Genomic DNA, 20,368 nt, shown 5'->3' on the forward strand with positions numbered 1-20,368 from the left:
GTTTACATTCATTTTCCAAAGTAGTCTGATCTCAAATTGAGAACCGTTGTGGCATGTCGTTTTTTATAGTGTTCAAGAGCTTTCCTGTTATCTACGATCAATGTCTTTTTCCCCTCACTAATTTTTTTTCCTTCGCTGTTCAAAACATTAGAAGCTTGTCGATCTCTATTTCCTGGTTTTCGGGTTTTTTGTTGTATAGCGTGATGTTGTTATTGCTTTCCTGTTTAATACTGGTTGGCTTGTATTTCTGAAGTTTTGGTCCTTTAACCGTACATTCAAGCTGTGTCAATAGGTCGTATGGCAGTCCTGGTGGCCCTGTTGTGAATTTGAGTGGTACTGTTGCTATGAAGACATCCGCTCCTACTAAAACTATTTCTAATATATCGTGTTTCCGGGAAACTGATGTTGTTCAGATGAACATAGTGGGCGCAGATAGAGTATAGCATCTTAATTGGTACATTCTTCATTTGAAAATTAGATGCTGATGCGGTTTACTCAGTTAGATTGAAAAGAGGTTGGTCGCTGTTGAGTGATCCAGTTCCAAGAATTACTTCTGTTGATGTTATTATATGTGCTCCGTAAACTGAAGAAATTGCTACTGAAGTGTGATCTGTGTTTCTTTTTCCGAGTAGTTTCGCCGTTGAGTTTGTTTTGTGTTTTTTGTCACTCCCGCTGTACAAAAGAGAATGTTTCTATTGATATGCCCTCTGTGTAAAAAATAACTGGAATTGCTTGACGTTGAACTTGAAGTTGAATCCAGAAATTGATTTGGTTCTTGCTGCTTGTGTGATTTTGTAGTCGTGGGTTGCTGTTCTTGTTGTTGTTAAGGTTTTGTGTCCTTTTGTTTTGATTTTTTGTCTGCTTGATTATGAGAATTTTCAGTGTTCTGGCTTCGTGAATTTGTATTTAGCGTGAAGATGTTTGGATTGTTGTAAATTCTATTGAAGGTGCTTCCATTATTGTTTTTGAGATTGTAATTCTGATTGAAATAGATAGTGTTAAATTTTTGACTAAGGGCGTTACGCGTGTTGATGTTTTGACTGTAACCAACGATTCCTCCATAGTTGAAACCAAGAGGTTGAAACTGTGATCTGTTTGCGCTTATCTGTTTTTGGTATCCGTTGTTGTGTCGGCCCCAATTGCTGTGATGATTGTTTGCGGAATTTGTTGTTGATGATGTTGCTGCTTTTGGTTCCTTTGCTGTTGTTGAGTTGGTGAAAATGTTTGTGAGTTTTTGAAGTTGTTTCAGCGAAGTTTTTTGAGTGATGAATTGCGTTGCAGTTTTCGATGCAACATCGGTAATGACTGTTATATTGTCCTCTTGATTGTTCGGTGAGGCAATTTGCGAAAAATTTTAATTGCCTTTATGTTTGTTGTTTTTCGCGAATATATTTATTTAGAAATTGGTTTCATTTTCCTAAATTCTGACTGTACCCAAACAAAGGGCTGTTTTTGCTGCTTTGCTGTTGGAAGAATCTGTTTGATCTTCTAGATGATCTGTTTGCTTGGATGATTGGTCTTATAGATGTTGATAAATCTTTGCATGCTTCTGCATAATTATCGTCCCGTCCTTAAATTGTATTAAATTAGGTTAAGCAATAGCTTGCCTAAGGACATGTTCGTTCTATCTGATTATCATTGCTGGCGCAGGTTTATCTTCAGCAATCTTAAGGACAGCTGAGGATTAGAGATCGGAAGTGAAATTGTGAAGCAAGCAGGCTTGAGTCATTTGCCTAAGAAAAGCAGCAAAAGATAAAAACTTTTTGGATTTAACAATGGTCAGTCTGAGCCAGTGTTCCAATCTATCAAGGTGAGCTGCTGTTACATGTGGTGGTTTCCCCTATCTTTTTTGTAGTTCTTACTTTGCTTTGTTGTAAAACTCTCCCTTGTATGAGAATCCGATGATGCTATCTTTGGTTGTCTGTGAGGGCGTTTCTGAAGATGTAATACACTTTTTAATGCAACTGAATTGAGCAGATTTATCTTATGATACCCATTTGCAAGACCAAAATACTAGTTAAAATAATTAAACAATTAAGACAGTCTGCACAACGTTTAATTGCGCCCGACGCGTTCGTCTACCTGTTTACTGGGGGGACCAGCTTTGTTATTTTTACTGAGAACATCCCAACCATTTTAACGAAGAAAAGTAATTAGAGCCAATCCGTCAGTGGCGTACTGAATTTTGAAGACTTTGATGCCAGTGAGGCGTATTGAAAGTCGGGTTTTGGAAGTTGAGAAAAGTCACTGATTTCTTTTTAACGTCACAAAGAACCTTTGTCTTTAATTCTGGTGATTGCACAAATGGCAAGATAAGTGGTAGAAATTATGGTGCCGGGAAGCGACTCAAAAATTGAAAATTTTTGGGCAAAAACTAAATCTCCCGTAAACTTTATCAACTTGGCTAAAACAAGTTTTAAGCGAGGAGAACTTTTTTGGAGGCCTTTTTATCACGCTTGTAAGCATTAATACAAAAGAACAAAATACACCTAAAAATGCAACTGAATTGAACACATTTCATAAACGCATTTACAAGGAAAAATCACCAGTTAAAATAATTCAACAATTAATACAGTTAACACAACCACTAATTGCGTTCGCCTACCTCGGTTTTCGTGGGGGAAGCTATGAGATTTTTATTAGGATGTTTCTGACCAATTTAACGAAAAAAAAAGCAATTAAAGCCATTCGGTTGGCAGCGCGCTAGTGTTTGAATATTTTGATGCCAGTCAGGCGTATTGAAGTTCGGGTTTGGACGTTCAGAAACGCCACATTGATGGATTTATGAAATCCCTGCTTGAATTTTGGTTTTATATCGCTGTTGAATTATGAAGCGACTGAGAACCAAATGCTGTTGCGTTATTTCTTAACAAAAATTTTTCTTAGATTACAAAACAAAGGTTTTTGATCAGTGAATAATATAAACTCATTTACAAGTCAATATTTTTTAAATGTACTAAAAATCACAATTTGGTCTAGGTCATTTAAACTATAGCGTTCTTCTTTATCTTTAAAAAAACGCGATGCGAAAGGGATTGGCCTCTGTAATCTACAGTTTTTTGTCCTAGTGCTGCACTTAAATTAGTGTGTGTAGCCTCATGTTTGATCCGTGTTTCGTCATGTGATTGATAGTGCAAGTGCGATTCTGGGTTGCATTAAAGTGATTGCCCTGTGAATCTGTCCATTTGCTTTTTTCTGTCTTTTGAAGTAAAAGACAGCTAGAGTGGCAGATGTGTGCCCAGTCGCGAATTTTATTCAAGGCTGCACAATAGATTTGGTCCTTCTAAAAGATCTTTGTTAAGTAAATATTCTTTGTTTACTGAAGCTGCATTTATGACACTTCCCACCTTTTTCTTCATGCTACGTTAAACGGGAGGATGTGGGATGTACCAAAATTGTGAACTCGTGAAATTTGGTTGACGTTTTGTCTCCTCAACAAACCATCTCTCGATGTCCGCTTCAGTGGTTTGGTTGTAGAGCGAACAAGTGAGTTCTGTTCCTGTTGAAGTCAGTTTTCAAGTGACTCTAATTGTGCTTTGGCAAAATGTAGTTGTTAGGTTGTTTACGTTCACCTTTTCAAAGTATTCCAATCTCGATTAGAGAACCATTGTGGCAAGCTGACCTTTTTAGTGTTTCAAGAGCTTTCCTGTCATCTGCGGTCAATGTCTTTATTCCGCTCACTAAATTTTTCCCCCTCGTTGTCCAAAACACCTGAAGCTTGTCGTTGTCTTTTCCCCTTTTTTGGGTTTATTCTGTTGTAAGGCGTGATGTTGTAATTGATTTCTGTTTATTACTGGTTGGTTTGAGTTTCTGAGGTATTGTTCCTTTAACGATCCGTCCAAGTTCTGTCAATATCCCGGTGGCCTTGTTGTGAATTCGAGTGGTACTGTTGCTATGAAGGCATCCGCCACTTCAAAAATTCATTCTATAATCTTGTGTTTCCGGGAAATTGATGTTGTTTAGATGATCGCGGACGGCGCAGATAGAGTATAGCATCTCAACTGGTACATTCGTCATTTGAAAGTCAGATGCGGATGTGGCGTACTCCTTTAGGTTGAAACGAAAGTGGTTGCTGTTGAGTGATCCATTTCGAGAAGTACTTATGTTGATGCAATGGTATTTTCTCCGTAAAGTGAAAAAATTCGCACTGCAACGTGATCTGTGTTTCTTATTCCGAGCGGTTTTGCCATTGAGTTTGTTATTTGTTTTTTGTCACTCCCGCTGTCCAAAATAGAATATGTTTCTATTGATATGCCTTCTTTGTAAAGGATAAGTGGAATTGCATGAAGTTGAACTTAAGATCATGACCACAAATCGATTTGATTGTTGCTGCATGTGTGATTTTGTTGTCGTGGGTTGCTGTTTTTGTTGTTGCTAATGTTTTTTTGCCTTTGAATTTGATTTTGTGTGTCTGCTTGATAATGAGAATTTTCGGTGTTCTGGTTTCTTGAATTTGTATTTAGCGTGAAGCTGTTTGGATGGTTGTAAATTCTATTGAAAGTGCTTCCATTATTGTTTTTGAGATTGTAATTCTGATTGAAATAGATAGTGTTAAATTTTTGACTAAGGGCGTTACGTGTGTCGATGTTTTGACTGTAACCAACGATTCTTCTATAGTTGAAACCAAGAGGTTAAAACTGTGATCTGTTTGCGCTTATCTGTATTTGGCATCAGATGTTGTGTTGGCCCCGATTGTTGTGATAATTGTTTGCGGAATGAATTTGAACCCGGTTGTTTGTTTGTTGTTTGTGATGTTGCTGCTGTTGGTTCCATTGCTGTTGCTGAGTTGATTGAAATGTCTGTGAATTGTTGAAGTTGTTTCTGTGAAGTTTCTTGAGTAATGAAATCCGTTGCAGTTTTCCATGCAACATCGGTAATGACTGTTACACTGTCCTTTTGATTGTTCGGCGAGGCAATTTGCAAAGAACTTTAGTTGCCTTCATGTTTGTTGTTTTTCGTGAATATTTTTATTGAGGAATTGATTGCATTTACTAAGTTGTGACTGTACCCTTGCAAAAGGCATTCTGGCTACTTTGCTTTTGAGAGAGTCTGTTTGATCTTCTAAATGAACTGTTTTTTTGGATGATTTGTCTTATTGATGTTGACAAATCTTCGCGCGCTTCTGCATAATTATCGTCCCGTCATTAAAATTTTTTAAAATAAGTTAAAAAATAGCTGGCATAAGGACATATTCGTTCCATCTGGTTATCATTGCAGGCGCAGGTTTATCTTCAGCAATCTTAAGGACAGCTGAGGATTGAAGATCGCAAGTGAAATTGTGAAGTAAGAAGGTTTTAGCCATTTGTCTAAGAAAACCAGCAAAAGATACAAAACTTTTCGGGTTTATCAATGGTCGGTCTGGGCCAGTTTTCCAATTTAACAAGATAAGCTGCTGTATCATGTTGTGATTTCCCGAATCTTTGTTGTAATTCTTGCTTTGATTTTTTCTAAAAATCTCCGTTGTATGTGTATCCGATGATGCTTTGCTTTGTCTGTGAGGGTGATTTTGAAGATATGCCATGCGTTGGGCATTTGTCAGTGTTGCATTGTCATGTTTTTTGTTTTTGAAATAACTAAACCAGTCGTGTCATTTCAATGGATCTCCGCTGAAGGATTTGGGTTGAGTTCTTTGAAGATTAATGCTGGATGTGACAAGTTGTTGTTGTGCTTGTTATGGGAATTTCTTTCCTGTTCTCTTTGTGTGTTGAAACTTCTCTCTTAATGTTATTTGATAATCTTTGGTCTAGTGTGTTGAGATGGAAATTGCAATGATTTTTTCGCGTTTCTGGAATTAGGTTGTCGACGGTTTTTCTACCTGATTCTCTGTCATTCGATCGGCTATCTCTAATGATATTGTTCTCATCTTGATAGAAATTGGTGCTTTGAAAACATTGCAGAACTTGATTTCGAATATGTCCGTGATTATTTGAAGTACCTTGACCTTGAGTTTACTGAAATCGAGTATTTGTTGGGATGAAGTTCACATATTGGATCTTGTGTATACTTCTTTCTCTGTTTCTGGATTCTTGTCTTTTTTGTTGCAGTTCACAATGCACTGGGTTTTGTAATTTCATGTTGTTGTCGATTTGATGATGATCGTCACCTGCATTGTCGGTTGATTGTACATCTTTACAGTCGTATTCTGTTGTCTGCTGATTTCTTCTTTGTAGGTGCATTATAAAATTTGATGATTGTTTCCTGTTAAAAGGACGGATTTTTTTGTAGTATTGACTGTTGCGGATATGACTGTGTTTTTTTGTTTTGCTTTAGTCTTGGAGGTTAGTGGTAGTTTGTGGTTTGATTTGCAATCAAATTCAGTTCATATGATTGGTGTCTTTTTTGTTTCATTTTAGCATGTTTGTAGGATTTGCGTTTGATGTAGTGGTACCAGCAACGCGTCCTATTGTAATTGGTTCAATCACTTGCTCTTTCTGGCTAACCTCAATTGCCTCGCAGGATTCTGTCCAGTTCTCATGACTAATGCTTTTATTTAATCTGCTCTTCTGCGATGGTCACCTTTATTCTTGGGAATACCCGCTATTAGCTTTGATGAAGTGCATTCTGTGTTTCAATCATTAACCAGCTGTAAAGTTCTCTCGCGGGTTTGCGTGAAGTTGTCTTTTGGATTGGTGCGTCTCTATTTTTGACTGTACTCAAAATGTCTCAGAGGAAACTCAATGTGAAAATTTGCGTTGTACTTGTCGTTACTGTCTTTCTGTCAGCGCCCCCTTCAAATGACGTTTTTTCTGAATGAATATTGTTCTCTGTCAATTTGTTTTGTTTTTTGTCATAGGCATCTATTCTTCGATGTTGGGGATTCCTCATGCTTTGTTGTTGTTTTTCTGATTCTTAAAATTAGATACGCTATCTGTGGTTATTTCTACTCTTTATTTGTTTCTCAAATTGTATGATTTCTGTCGATTGCAATAGAGTTTACCGGTTGTTGAGGGTTCGTCACTTTGACTGTTAGGTCGCTGTGGTTGTGCTCTTCTTTGGCGCTCTGGCAAATAACTGTCAGAGTCTAGCAACTTCTCTTGAGTGGTCTTTGCCATTTTTTTCTACTTCAAGGTAGCCATACTACATTCTGCTGATCTCTCCATCATTTCTTTCATTCATTTGGTCTCAGTTTGTATTTAAAAGGTAGTCGCAGAGTCTGTCTAACTGCGCGTTTTGTTGAGAAAAAGACCCATAGGACAAATTGATGTATTCTAAACTTTCCTCTTGAATCAATGCCTTAATATAGTCGACATTGATGGTCACTTCTGTTTCCCTCCTCTGCTGCTGTTGTTGTTGTATCGCTTTCTTCTTATTGTTCGTGCTCGGCATATTTTTACTGGCGCATGTTGCAACAGCTTTGCACTTTTTTCAAGTTTGACTTATCAGTTTGTCGGTTTTGGCTTTTGTTAAGTTTTGATAAATGCTGAGTGAATCAAGTATTATTAAAAGCAGCTTCAACACACATGCGTAATAGTATTTGTTCTGAAATTTGAGGAAAAACGCAATCTCACCTGTTTAAACCTAAAATCTGTTGGGTCTGTAGAACCTTGCAGATAGTCAGAAAATTTTGATTATCGACGTTTCTACTGACGGCTACTACTTCTCATTTAAATGTTTTCTGCATCGAAAAAACTAAATGCTCAGTTTTTTTCTCCTTTAGTTGCCCTCTGAAAATCTGAAGTAGAAAGCGTTTGACTGTATTTCCTTTGTTCTTTTTTTCTTTACAATTCTTATTTCAATTGAAAAATCGGAAACTTTGATTATTAACTACGGTAAAACAATTTTTGAGTGGTCTTCTATGTTTTGTTAAAAATTTTTGTGTATGTGGATGAACACTATTAACTCCACAGCTGAAAACAATGTACACACATCTTGACAACTGAAAAATTGTTATTGAAGACAAGTCTGATCTAGAAAAGCGGAACATTCTTTAGCAAATCGAACACGTGTAATGATTGTTTTTTTGTCAAGAGCGTTGACAAAATTTCCTTATATATAAGATACTAGGTTTTTGAAAAAAAAATTAGTTATAAAAGTATCATGTTAGTAGGTTTTTTAGGTATATAATATTATAAATATTACTTCGGATGAACACCCTTGCTTTTCTTGGTCACTATTGTTCTTGGCTATACTTTCAAAATGAAATAGAGACTATTTGGTTGCTGAGAAACACTCGTCCGTAGACGTCAGTTCTTGTTACACATTCTTTTTTATTTTGTGTTTTCCTCTTTTCCTTTCTTTCTACTTTTTTCAAATCTCTATCTTATTTATTCAGGTTCTTCGTTAATGTCGCTAATTGACGGCTCCATTCTAAGGGATTCTAAAACAGAACAAACATTTTGAGTTATTGGAACATTAGAAATGGTATTGAGAATTTTTCAAAAGTACTCGCTGATTTTGTTAAAATTTATTTTCTTTTCAGTGTTTTAATCTAGAAGATTGGTTGCTTTTAATGTGTTTGTCGTTTAAAAGGTCACCAATGCTTGCTACTTATTCTCAAGGGATTTGCAGATTACAATGAGTTGCTATGTTGCACAAGTGGGTAAAACACAAAACCCGCAATTTTTGCAAATCAAAATGAATCAGAAGTCATCAATCAATCAAAACAAAATAAGGAAATCAAGTTTGTGCTTGAACATGAAATTCCTGAGGTGGCGAATTGATCTTATTATCATTTTTCTGGTGTATTTAGTTGCTACAGTGACAAAACAACTGATCTTTTTAAATCATTTTGAGTTTTATCTGGCAATCCAAAACATCAATTTCTGACTTTCCGAACCTAAATTTTGGGAGATTGACTGCTTGACGTAGATTATAGGAGTCAGGTTTTAGAACGCCTTCTGTAACTCTTTTGACCCGATCAATTTCTGTTCTCCTACCGACGATTAATATGTCATCGAGAAATAAAAATATATCTTTGAGACCAATGACTATGTACTCCAGAGCCCTTTGAATTTCCTCGTGAATGTGTGTGAGTCCATAAAATTCTGTTTTGAGAGTGAATGATACACTTAAATTGTTATTGTTACAATATTTTGGTTACAATTTTGCGTGCCATTTTGATGATGAGTAATCGTTTGTAGAATTGAGTTAAAAGAATCGCAATATTTTAAGTTTGATATTTGTTTTTGTTTGTGACTTTAATTAGGGCTCTGGAATCTAATGCTAGCTCTATGGATTGATCTGTTTTTTTTGCGGTTATCACAATAGGTGATAAAAAATATTGATCCGAATTGTTAATTTTTTTGTTGGTACCTCTTGAAGCAGTGTTTTGAGTTCATTATTTTTGTATCTTCTAAACTTATAGCGAGTCGTCTATAACTTTTTGAGGTTTGGTTTTAAGTTTTCTTTCAAACTTAAAATATTGAATTTCGTTTAGCCCGTTTGAATTATCAATTCTGGGAAAATTTTCGAAATGCTAATTTTGAATACGTATTGTTTAATAAAATGTGTTGATGATATTACCGTCCACCGGTCATAATTCCTGTGCAACGGCAATCACCAAGGCATCCAATAAAACTGGACTGATGAGGATTTCAGTCCATATTGAACCACGACAATGTTGGCGTCCTCAATACGCCAAACATTGTTGGTGAGTGATGCCTGTACCACTCCTGATTTTTCCGGGGGCTCGTTTGCTGAAGTTTTGACAACGTTTTTGAGTGTGATATTCAATGTGAATTGAATGTGATTTGTTTCGGGCAAAAAGAACTTCTCATTTTTTTAAAAATATGATCGTGAATTTTTTGTGAACTCATTACAATCTGCTGCGCCAGAGTTTGAAACAACACAGCACACAGGCCCGGAATCAATGAGTTGGCAGACTTGAAGATTAACATTTTCGAGGCTAGTGTTCTCAGTTTCAATTTTTGATACTTGCAACCATTTTTTCGCCAGAGCTGTTGTAGACGGAGTTGCATTCTGCAGTTTAATTGTCTACAAGTATAGCATTAACCGTCTCATCACTTTATTGGAAGGTCTCATTGCAATTTACTGAAGGCGAACTTTCTGTTGAGAAATAGTATTTTTCGGTTTACGACTAACAAATGCAAAATGGCTTTGTAATCTCATAGTTTCTTCAAGTTTTGAGTTCATCAAAATATTTGTCTCACATAGTTAGTATATCATGGGACCACAATTTCGACCTTTTGATTTTAAGGGATAATTGAGTATTATAGTTTTGACGTGAATTTGCGTTGCGAAAGGAACTATGATCTTGTGTAGCGTTAACTTCACAAATGGGCTGACTTCTGTATTCTACATTTAAATCCGTGCTCCGAGTACAATAATTTCGACAAAAATCAGAGCTTGCCATGGATCTACTGTTTCTTTAAAAAAATTTTTTTAAGTCAAAATCCAGCATGTTAGCGATGAAAACTACACGAGTTATCGTATCCTCCTGATTTCCCAGGTCACAATTTTCTGAAAGTTCTTTCGCTTTTCCAAAGAAATGTTCAATGGGTTTGGCTTTGATTTGTTTGGTTGAAAGAAAAACAACGATCAAATGTAATGTTGCGAAGTCAAATAGAAGATGCGACGCCATGAGACGCCAAAGTTTGCTTGTTGTCAGATGCAGGTTACAATTACTTACAATAGGACGTTATTTTTCCCAATACTAAGATTTATTACTGAAGCAGTTCGTTGTTCAAATGGAGTCCGAGGTTTATTATCACCTATTATATCAATTTCCATTTTTTGGCATCTTTGGTGCCAATTCATCTTGAGCAGGGCTGTTCTATGGCTTTTGTCTCACGTCTGGACTAAGCGAAAGCTCCAACTCAGTCTTCGTAGGTGGGTTCGAGGGGTGATTTTTCCTGATTAGGTTGTATGTCAAGAAAAGTATAACGTTCTCTTTTGTTGGATTGGACGTTTTTCACATCTTAGAGGAGGATCAGAGGTTGGCTTTTCCGGAAAGAACTCAGTGCCTAGTGAGCTCTTTTGTGAGTTACTGCTTGCTAATCTACGGACGAAGTCTGTCTTAATACTTGCGTTTCAGAGACCAAAAGGAAGATTAAATTCAGCAGCTCTTCACGAAAGTAAGCGGATGAAATTAAATAAAGCAAATGTATGAATAATGAGTGATTTCATAATGCGGGACAACTTTTTACTTCAATTGCAACAAAAATAGTTTTATTTAACTGCAATCTCTTTAGCAAATAACTGCTGTTATAACAGTTAATAAAACGCCCAGTTTATGCAAAAAGGGTCTCGAACTGTGGTGGAACAATGTCTTTTGGATTTGTGCGCTGTTCCTCTCTTTTCTGGCCTTTGTTGCAATGTAAAAAGTGGCGAGAAAAGTGGCCGGATTTTTTAGTCTACGCAATTGCAAGAGAACTGCTTTTTAGTCTACAAATTGATGCTTTCACAGCACGGAACACACTCAATAAAACAATAAAAGCAGTTACCTTTTGATTTAGATCAACAAAGCTGATAAGCAAAATGAACGAAATTATTTGTTTCATAAATTTTGATGGATGTCAATCTATGAGCAGGTGTTCTCTTGGTCCGCGAGCTTTCGATAGCTTTCAGGAATCTGTCGAACCAATTCAAACAATTGTGTGTATATATAAAGGCATTGACCCTCGCGTGCTATAAGGATGTTTCTAAAATCCCATTTTCACTAAGTTTCATTAAATCTTTTTACTAAAAAAGATTCTATTACACCACCAATGTTATCAATGGTTGGGTGACTTGACAGGATATTTCATGAAGTGGACATGTCCCACAAGTGATAAGTAAAAAGAAAGTTTGTTAACGTGTGCGCTGCACGAACTAGTTCTCCAAATTTAAACTAAAAATGCTTCGGGTGATGTAAGAACTCTCAGTACTGCTGAAGGAGACATCAATCACAAAAACACAAACTTTGAAACTCAAATATTAAAAAAAAATAGTAAAAAAAACTTGAAAACGGCTCAGTTGAAAAATTGCTCATTCTAAACTGTGATTTTTGACCTAGAAGGCACGCAGATTCACTAAATACAACTCCAGAACGACGGGGAAACATTTTCTCATAAAATTAACTTCCAAAAATTGCGCTTTCCGAGAAAAAAATTGAAATTTCAGTGAATTTCGTGAATTTCGTTTGAACATTTTTTTTTTGCTTTCTATAACAGTTTTCTGCACATTTTTCCCAACAAACGTTTAAGTGTCTTGGGGTTCACAGAACATCTCTAAACGTTATTAGTGTCACCGGTGCAAACTTCTGAAATAGGCACCGGATTTGCCCAAACAAAAATAATTTTTTAACTGTTTTAACTGTTTCCTTTGCTTTTCATAACAAGTTTTGCTTCTTTGATTCCGATTACAATTCGACGAAAGTTACAGTCACTGATGATTATCACGAGAAAAGCAAAATAAAACGTTTAATAATGTGTGAAGCTTGGCCAATGTTTTGCTGGAGCAATTTTTGCGCAAAAGCTTCCATTTAGATGCTCTTCAAAAAAGTGAGCAGAATTGGAAGTAAAAAACAATTTAAATAATTTTTAAAATAGCAAAGAATAGATTTTCCACTTTCACAGCCTTTGCCAAAAAAGCAGCAAAGAAAAATTAATGCTCTAACATAAACACAGGGCTTTTGCCTGCCTGCTAAAATTTAGCAAATAGGGTTTGAACTTATCGTTAAAAATTTAAAGTTTCACACTTGAGATCAAAATTTCCTGAACATGTACATTTTTATCAAAAATTTGCCGTTTTGCCTATAGGTTATCTGCCGACTAAACTGGGGGTATACAGCGAAAGACCCAAAAGTTGCACGAGGGACTTCTCATTCCCATGTAGAACTCTGCCCAACAGCAAAAATTTAGCTAAACTTGTTAGTACCGTTCGAGATCCCTGTCGGACAAGGCCCGACATTTTTACAGTAAATATTATATTTCCAGTGATAGGGGTTAATGAGTGAATAAATGCACAACTGCAGTTAATGGTTCAAACATTCGCAAGTGGTTTTACTAGTTTTCCAGTTTTTTTTCGCCTACATAGCCTCTGTACTTCGAAAAGAATTCGAATCTTAACAATCTGTAGATCCAAATTGGTTCATATATCGTCATTGAAGGCAAAATTTTGTGTGGAAGTCTGAGTTGACAATAACTGTTTCAAATTTCGTCCCAGTGCAATTAAACATATTTTCCAATTCATTGGAAGACTACGCTGAAGTAATTTTCATCAAACATTTTGTGAATTTATACTTAAAAATTTCGTTAAGGAATTTTTGCTAATTAGATTTTAGCTAAGAGAGCTGCCCAGTCACGTATTGCCCTCCGTGATTTACCTGTTTATTCCGCTTCACAGGACAAACGATATCAAAAAGAAACGAATTTTTGCGTAACAACATGTACCGATACAACTTAAACAATAATGAACAATGTTGTGTGTTCCTTGACCTCAGTAAAGCCAAATCGACAAACATTTAATCTTTGGTAATGCCAGTGCGTAAGATATTCAATTCTTTTGCAAAACTAGACATCAACTTAATCAAAAATTTAATATCGCTATCCAAAACAGAACTTCAACTTTTTTACATACACTTAGGGATAATTACATACAAGGATACCAATTCCTTTTAAAACATTTCTGGTAGGGGTCAGTAAATTACCTCGTCATGTAAGTTATGCTTCATTTTGTTCAATGGTCTGGTAAAGAGACATCAATCTACATCTACAGGTTCCGAAATATTTTAATGTCTCAAGCGCTGGTTCTACTAATGCACTATACTATTTATTCAGCGCTTGGAAATTCAAATCTAATTTAACTGCACGAACTACTTATACAGTTTTTTCCTTCAAAGTTGGTAATTAAAAGAACTTGGATATGAAGTTTGTGGAGATTCATTTCTTTTTGGAAGAATCAACTCCCACTTGCAGCATTTAAACAGTAGTAGCGTATATAAAGACTTCTTTGCGGGGGAAAAATTTGGCATCAAACCCCCCAAAAACAGCTCAAAGTGCGCAAATTGATATGTTCACTTTCTTCAGTATCTTTTGTCTTCCGAATCTTTAGTCTTCCACTAAAATGGACCGTTTAGTGGATGTAATCTGCGTTTTGTTGGAGTACTGATAAAGTTTTTATAGTTGTTCTATTCAGAATGCGGCTCAAACTTCGGCTCAAATAATGCGTTAAAAACATTACCACACGGTCTTAAATTTATTCAGCACTATTGAATTGACTTCTTTGTTGCAGTAGTATCAATCAGAACCCATAATTAATTTCAGCTAATATTTAGAAGTCATTTAGGTTACTCAAAGATCAAATCACACGAGTTGAAAAATTTTGGGCGCAAAGATTTCAATTCTCTGAGATGAAATAATTGCTTAAAAATACCAACAGAGTTCAAACTTCAGCTAAAGATTAAAGTATTTAGTACTTGACTTTCAAGAACATTTATTCAGACAGATGTTTTTAGTTCGTTCGATTAGTTCTTACTGACTGTTGTTTCGAGACTTCTCTCGTCCCTTTCCAAACCGGAGTTACATCGCGTTGTCGAGGAAAACATCAACGGGTTCAAAACTGCCTTTCAAGTCCAAAAATCATTTGAACATGTCCTCCAAATCATCTTTATTCACGCTCGAGTCGAATTTAACTTGCTTAGCTCCGGGAAGCGGTAAATCATCGTCATCAGGATTTCGTTTGCGATCATCACTTGTTGCCGATGTTAAAATAGGATTTACTTTGGCTGTTAGCGATTCGTAGGTTTCTTGATATATATCGTAATGACCTTGATCAACAAACTGATTAACGTAATCCATTAATTTATTGCAGCTATGCTGCTCGTCTTCCATCAGCTCGATATCGCCTGCTTTTTTGGCTTTCTTGACGTTTTCCGAGAGGCGTTTGATAGCTTTCGTAACTGATTCCTTCTTTTCGAGGTACCCTAGGACAATTTTGCGGAAAGCAAGAAGATCGAAGTCATCATCATCACTATCCGAGTCTGTTTCAGCGAGCGCCTTCATTTTGGCCCAATGAGCAGCCGATACTTTCTCATCAACCTAAATAGATTATGTATTTTAACATTTCATACAAAGTCTCAGGTTATTCTGAAGAGTTCATAAATATGAAACGTGGCTAACTGGTGATGTTACAACGCTGACATACATCCTCACCAATTATCGATTCCAAAGAACGTCAAGGAATGAACTCAAAAACTGTGTTGCAAGTAGATTAAGTTATCAAAAGCTAATAAAGTAGGCACCTTTGTGCTGTCGATGTTGTCCAACCATGAGTCCCTGACTTCCTCTTCTCCATCCTCTCCTCCTGTTCTCCTCCCATTTGCCACGAAGAAGCCACCCGAGTCAAAGTAGCCACTCGCCATCTCTTCCTTCAAATTGAAAGGCGTTATTTTGATCTCTCCTGCAACATTTTCACAGTTCAAAAACCATAGCTGTTTTAACTCTAAGTTTGCTTATTCGAACGATGGATTCAAAACTGTATCTAAAGAAAATAAGTTTTTAATGTATTTTTTTTATTAACATAGAAAAAATATAGAAAATCATAACGGACCAATGTCGGACAAATTGTTCTCCAACGATTTGATAATAACTTTTAGTAGTAAACTGCGGCCAAATGCGTTCAGCTGCTGCTGATTGTGAAAAACTGCTTCAAACTTCGTAAAGCAGTTAATAAGAAGAGGTTTTCAACTATATTCTAAAAGAGCAGACGATCAAATGGTTCCCTTTTGGGTCGCGTAAAAAGACGCTACTCCACTATTCACCCCATCTTCGTTTAAAATAAGAGTCAGGGCAGTGAAAGTGGACTAGATTTATAAAATCGACGACGTAACTGACAATCAGCATCAAGAAATAGCTAAATTTTAAGCAGGCATATCAGCGCATCAAAAATAGAATATAATGTTTTCTACTGTGGTGGTACGTTGATGCGTTAATCCCCGAATATTGACCAACATGGCGATGACTGCCACTCAAGGCCAGAAGCAAGGTAGGCTCGTCGCTTACTGGGTGCGTTTTATTAGCAAACCCGGACGCAGGTGCAAAATTTTCACATAATGATGTACTATGTAATTTTGTAATGACACGTGCTCTGCATAATTTATAGATGGCGAATCAAATACGTCATTTTATCAATGCTCCGCATTTTTCTTGTAATAAAAAAGCCTCCATTAAGCACTACCCAAACTGATCATAGCAAACAGTACAAGCATGATTAATTTACAATTCCATCAGACCACTAATTATCTGAGAATATATTTCTCGTGCTGCTGCAAAATATTCCCAACCCCACATTACTTGATAATTCCACCGTTCTCTGACTTTTCAATGTAGCTTTCAAATAAAACTATTTTGAACGTTTGTACTGTTTAATTTTTTGTTGAATTTTTGTTCTGCTCAATGCACTGTACTCTGAGCCGTAATTGTTTTAGGAACTTTGTCTTTTCCTCCCGATGGTAAATAGCAATGAAGAACAATAGATATTATTTGGTTATGTCAGCTGATATACAAAAATCTAGACGATTGTTTCTTAGTATTTTGAATTATTGGTAATGTCTACAATACCTTGATCCTCTAGACACTAGTTTAACACTTTCAAAGGGCTCCAAACCGGTAAACCACGTTATACTTTTCCCATCAATCACTATCTTGATGATTAGAATTACCATGTGCTGAATTTCCCAGAGACCTTTTCCGAGCAACTAACATTCTGATCTTCTGAGTAGTAATAACGGCTGACTAGAGAAACAACGGGGGGTGGGGCGGACATTTTTTGCAACGCGATTTTTTCAATGGGGAATAGGACAATGACCTAAAAGGAAACAATTATTAATTACCAAAATTGTCCCCCACCTGTTTTTTTTCGCCGAAATGCATTTTTTTGTCCCTCATATAAGGGGTTCTAGAAAATTTTTGTCGATTTTTTGTCTCTAATGGATGTGAAATGTTGTGAGTAGAAAAAATTAGTCGGAAACCATTTTTTCGAAAATTGAAACTTTGATATCATAGGGGGACAATAATTTGTAAAAAAAATTTTGAAAAATGGGGTCCAAAAAAATTAACGCTATTTTGGTTTTAATCAATATGCGAAGGTGTGAAGCAGAATTTGTGAGTGATAAACACCAACGTGCATCTTGCAACCACACCTCAAACAATCCGCTACACACCAACCAAAAAGCCACTAGCGAGAAATGTAAATTTGACTCAGACTAAAAACTAGACCTAGAATGAACTATTAATGGATTGGAAAAACAATTTAGAAAAAATTCTGATCCAAAGACAGTGAAAATCAAAGTGAAATTGACGCATGTGAACAAAAAACCACTAGCGAGAAAGCGAATTTTTGTTCAAACACCGTTTTCTCACTCTAAAGAGTTACAAAATTTGACTTCAAAAATCATGAAAATGTGTGAACAGAACTTGAAAAAAAAAGACAGCACCCCAACACAATTCAAATTATTTGAATTGTAAAAAAAGGAGAGCGCCTAAATAATAGCCGTTTGAGAGGCTGCGGTGGCTATTAATTAGCCTGAAAAATACCCAGAACCATAAAACATTTGAAAATCCCATTTTTCCTTTGCTTCTTAATATAGATTTTCAAACTCTTTTCCAAAATTGTTTTCGTTTTTCCGACTTTTTCAAAGCGCACTATTTGTTTTAGGAATCGTATATTTCTCTTTAGGTGATACTTCAGAATTGCGAATTTTACAGCTTTTAATGGTATAACTTGTCGTGGATCTACGCTTGATTTTGAGGGTCAAGACCGGTCCGGTTGTTATTTCAAAATAAATTTAATTCTGTACAACGAAAGTTACGTAGATTTGAGAAATGCTTTGGAGTCCAAAGCATAAGTTTCAAAGAACCTCCATAACAACTCCCATTTTTAACCATGCGGTTGCTACAACGACATGTCCCACATGCAAACTTATATCTGGTTCATAACTGGTCTATAACAAGGAGGCTCGGTAATGTGCGTTCGCAAATACTGTTCCGACCCGCACGTTTTTGACTTAATTGTCCACCAAATAAGGAAGAGATGGAAAACTTTCAAAAATCAATTTTTGTTCAAAAATAATTTGTTTATGCATTTAAAAAATCTCTTTAAGCTCTAACAAATATACAAATGGAACATAAACTCATTAGAAAGCCGATGATAACTTTCATTAAGGAGAGCAAGAGACAAAACATAACCGACCAACTTCGTCAGTAGCTAGCCACGGTTTATTGAGGCTAGCTTTAGCTTAATTGAAGGGAGTGCACCGATTGAGGTAAGCGCAGCGCGGGGGTGCACCGGCGGGCTTAAGGGGGGTGGTGGGGCAACAGTGGGGACGGTGAACGTTGGGAGGGGGCTCTTTGGCTGCACGGGGCCCTTACGGCCTCAGCCTGAGCGATGTGCACGGGTGGAGATTGGGGGTGAAGTGAGAGGAGGGGTGTTGTGGGAGGGGGGGGGGGGGCTCAAAGCACATGACTTGACGTTGGGGGTCACTATCAGCATGCCCCCCCCCCCCCCCCCGAGGTGGACAGGACTGTGTTGTCGGATTGTCGACTTGTCCAAGCAAGCACTGTATAAAACAAACTAAGCATATGTGCGAGTTAAAAATTTTAATCTTGAAAGGCATACTCGCAATGGCCAGTTTTTCAAGGATTATTAATGAAACAACTGACTAACGTCGGGAGAATTGCTCTCGAACAACTCGCGAGCGGTTTCCATCGGTAGTAGCCTGCCAGGTTTAGGGAGGTTAGTTTCACCTTAACTGAGAGACGGGGAAAGGAGACTGAGTGACCTAATGACTTCCGGGCTTAACTATTTATCCCGTTTTCGAGCACAAAATGGTTACTCTAGAATGCGCTAACCTTCATGCCTGATGGTTTCTTCCTCCTCGCCCTCGATATCTTCGATAGTAAGTTTCCTCACATTCTTTTTCTTGTGCTTGGCGGCATCATCTTCTTCGTCACTATCCAATGAATGCTTCTTGTCTGGAATCACCCCGATTTCTTCGGAACCCGCTAGTGCCGCTTCGCTTATAACTTCATTAGCATTGTCAGCGTTCATATTATTACTGAATCAAATAACTATCATATTACAACTGAATTATATTAATAAGGACAAGGATGCTCGGTAATTTGCATTCGAACATAATGTTCCGACCCCACTCCACCACATTGTTTGACTTAATTGTCTACCAAATGAACAGACAGAACACTTTCAAAAATTCATATGTTGTTTGAAAATAATTGGTGTATCCATTTAAAAAAACCCTTTGACTTCAAAGCACTATACAAGTTAAATAAAAACGCATTAGAGGGCCAAAGATACCTGCCATTAAGGAGAGTATGAGACAAGACAAATAACAAAATCAAATTAAACACATGACTGGCAGATTGCCAGAAAATAGCCGCAACAGCTTCAAAGATCTGTAGTCTCAAAAAGAAGGTAAAAGAGACAGACCAAAAAAAGAAACTTATTCTTTTCACCAAGCGCTGAGATGTTAAATTTTGATTAAGAATCTATATAACTTATGCGGTTTCTATTTGCTGCTCTTAAATAGCCGTCAATTAGAGTGATAGGCACCCATTTGACCTTATCTCTTTGAATTAAAGCAAAGAAAAGTCAATTTCAAAGTGAGGAAGTCATTTTAAAGAGTGATGTAAGTCTCCTGTGACCAAAAATTTAATCACGCGAATGAACAAAAAACGAGCTCCACTAAGATCGAAAAATGACGTCACGCACGCAATTCAGTTGAAATCGCATGAACGAAAGAACAAAAAGCAGATTTGAAGTGATTGTGAAGTCATATGCTCGTAACAAAAATCGCGACGACGAAAAAAAACCAAGAAAAGGCCAATAATAGCCCCAGCTATCGCTGTGCAGCTATTAAAAAAACAGGCCTCTGACTTAAGAACAAAGCTGAATGTTTTGAAAAAATATTAATTAAAAAGTCAAAATAGCATCAAACAAAAACCAAATGAAACCAATTGACTTGTATTTCACTTGAAAAGATATGAGACGTCTTTTTTTGGGAAAAAATAGCAAGCAGAACAAAAACATAAAAGACGAAATTAAAAAGTGCCTTTGTACTTTTTGAAAACAAATAAGTTCAAAGCCATGAAAACCATTAGCTATCAACTAAATTCTTTGGATTCCCCAATGTTGTTTTCTCATCGTTAGCCTTAATATATTCCTAAATTCCCAAATGTTGTTTTCTCATCGTTAGCCTTACTATTTGCTGATGATTAAAGACTGCTTTACAAAGGGAGACCTGAACACGTATCCTTAGAAAAACTTCAAGCCGAATTGCAAGCCCTTAACAACTGGAGTGTGCAAAACCATCTACTATTCAATTCGAAAAAATGTTCCATTAGCGAATTTCAGTACGGTAGAAATAAGAAAACCCTTGAAGATTTTTGTTTTTTTTTTATGGATGGAAGAAATT

At 36.6% G+C, this 20,368-nt stretch overlaps 1 protein-coding gene across 1 annotated transcript; it reads right to left on the reverse strand.

The window, feature by feature from the left end:
* Positions 1–14,260: 14,260 nt before the first annotated feature.
* Positions 14,261–19,029, reverse strand: LOC142340112 (CD2 antigen cytoplasmic tail-binding protein 2-like). Its single transcript, XM_075390547.1, has 3 exons — positions 18,789–19,029; positions 15,182–15,339; positions 14,261–14,978 (listed from the first exon to the last, which is right to left on the reverse strand). The coding sequence occupies exons 1-3, from the start codon at positions 18,985–18,987 to the stop codon at positions 14,520–14,522; spliced, it is 816 nt and encodes a 271-aa protein (XP_075246662.1). The 5' UTR covers positions 18,988–19,029; the 3' UTR covers positions 14,261–14,519.
* Positions 19,030–20,368: the final 1,339 nt, after the last annotated feature.

Source organism: Convolutriloba macropyga, chromosome 5 (genome assembly GCF_964194025.1).
Source record: "Convolutriloba macropyga chromosome 5, txConMacr16.3, whole genome shotgun sequence".
Taxonomy (NCBI): Eukaryota; Metazoa; Xenacoelomorpha; order Acoela; family Convolutidae; genus Convolutriloba; species Convolutriloba macropyga.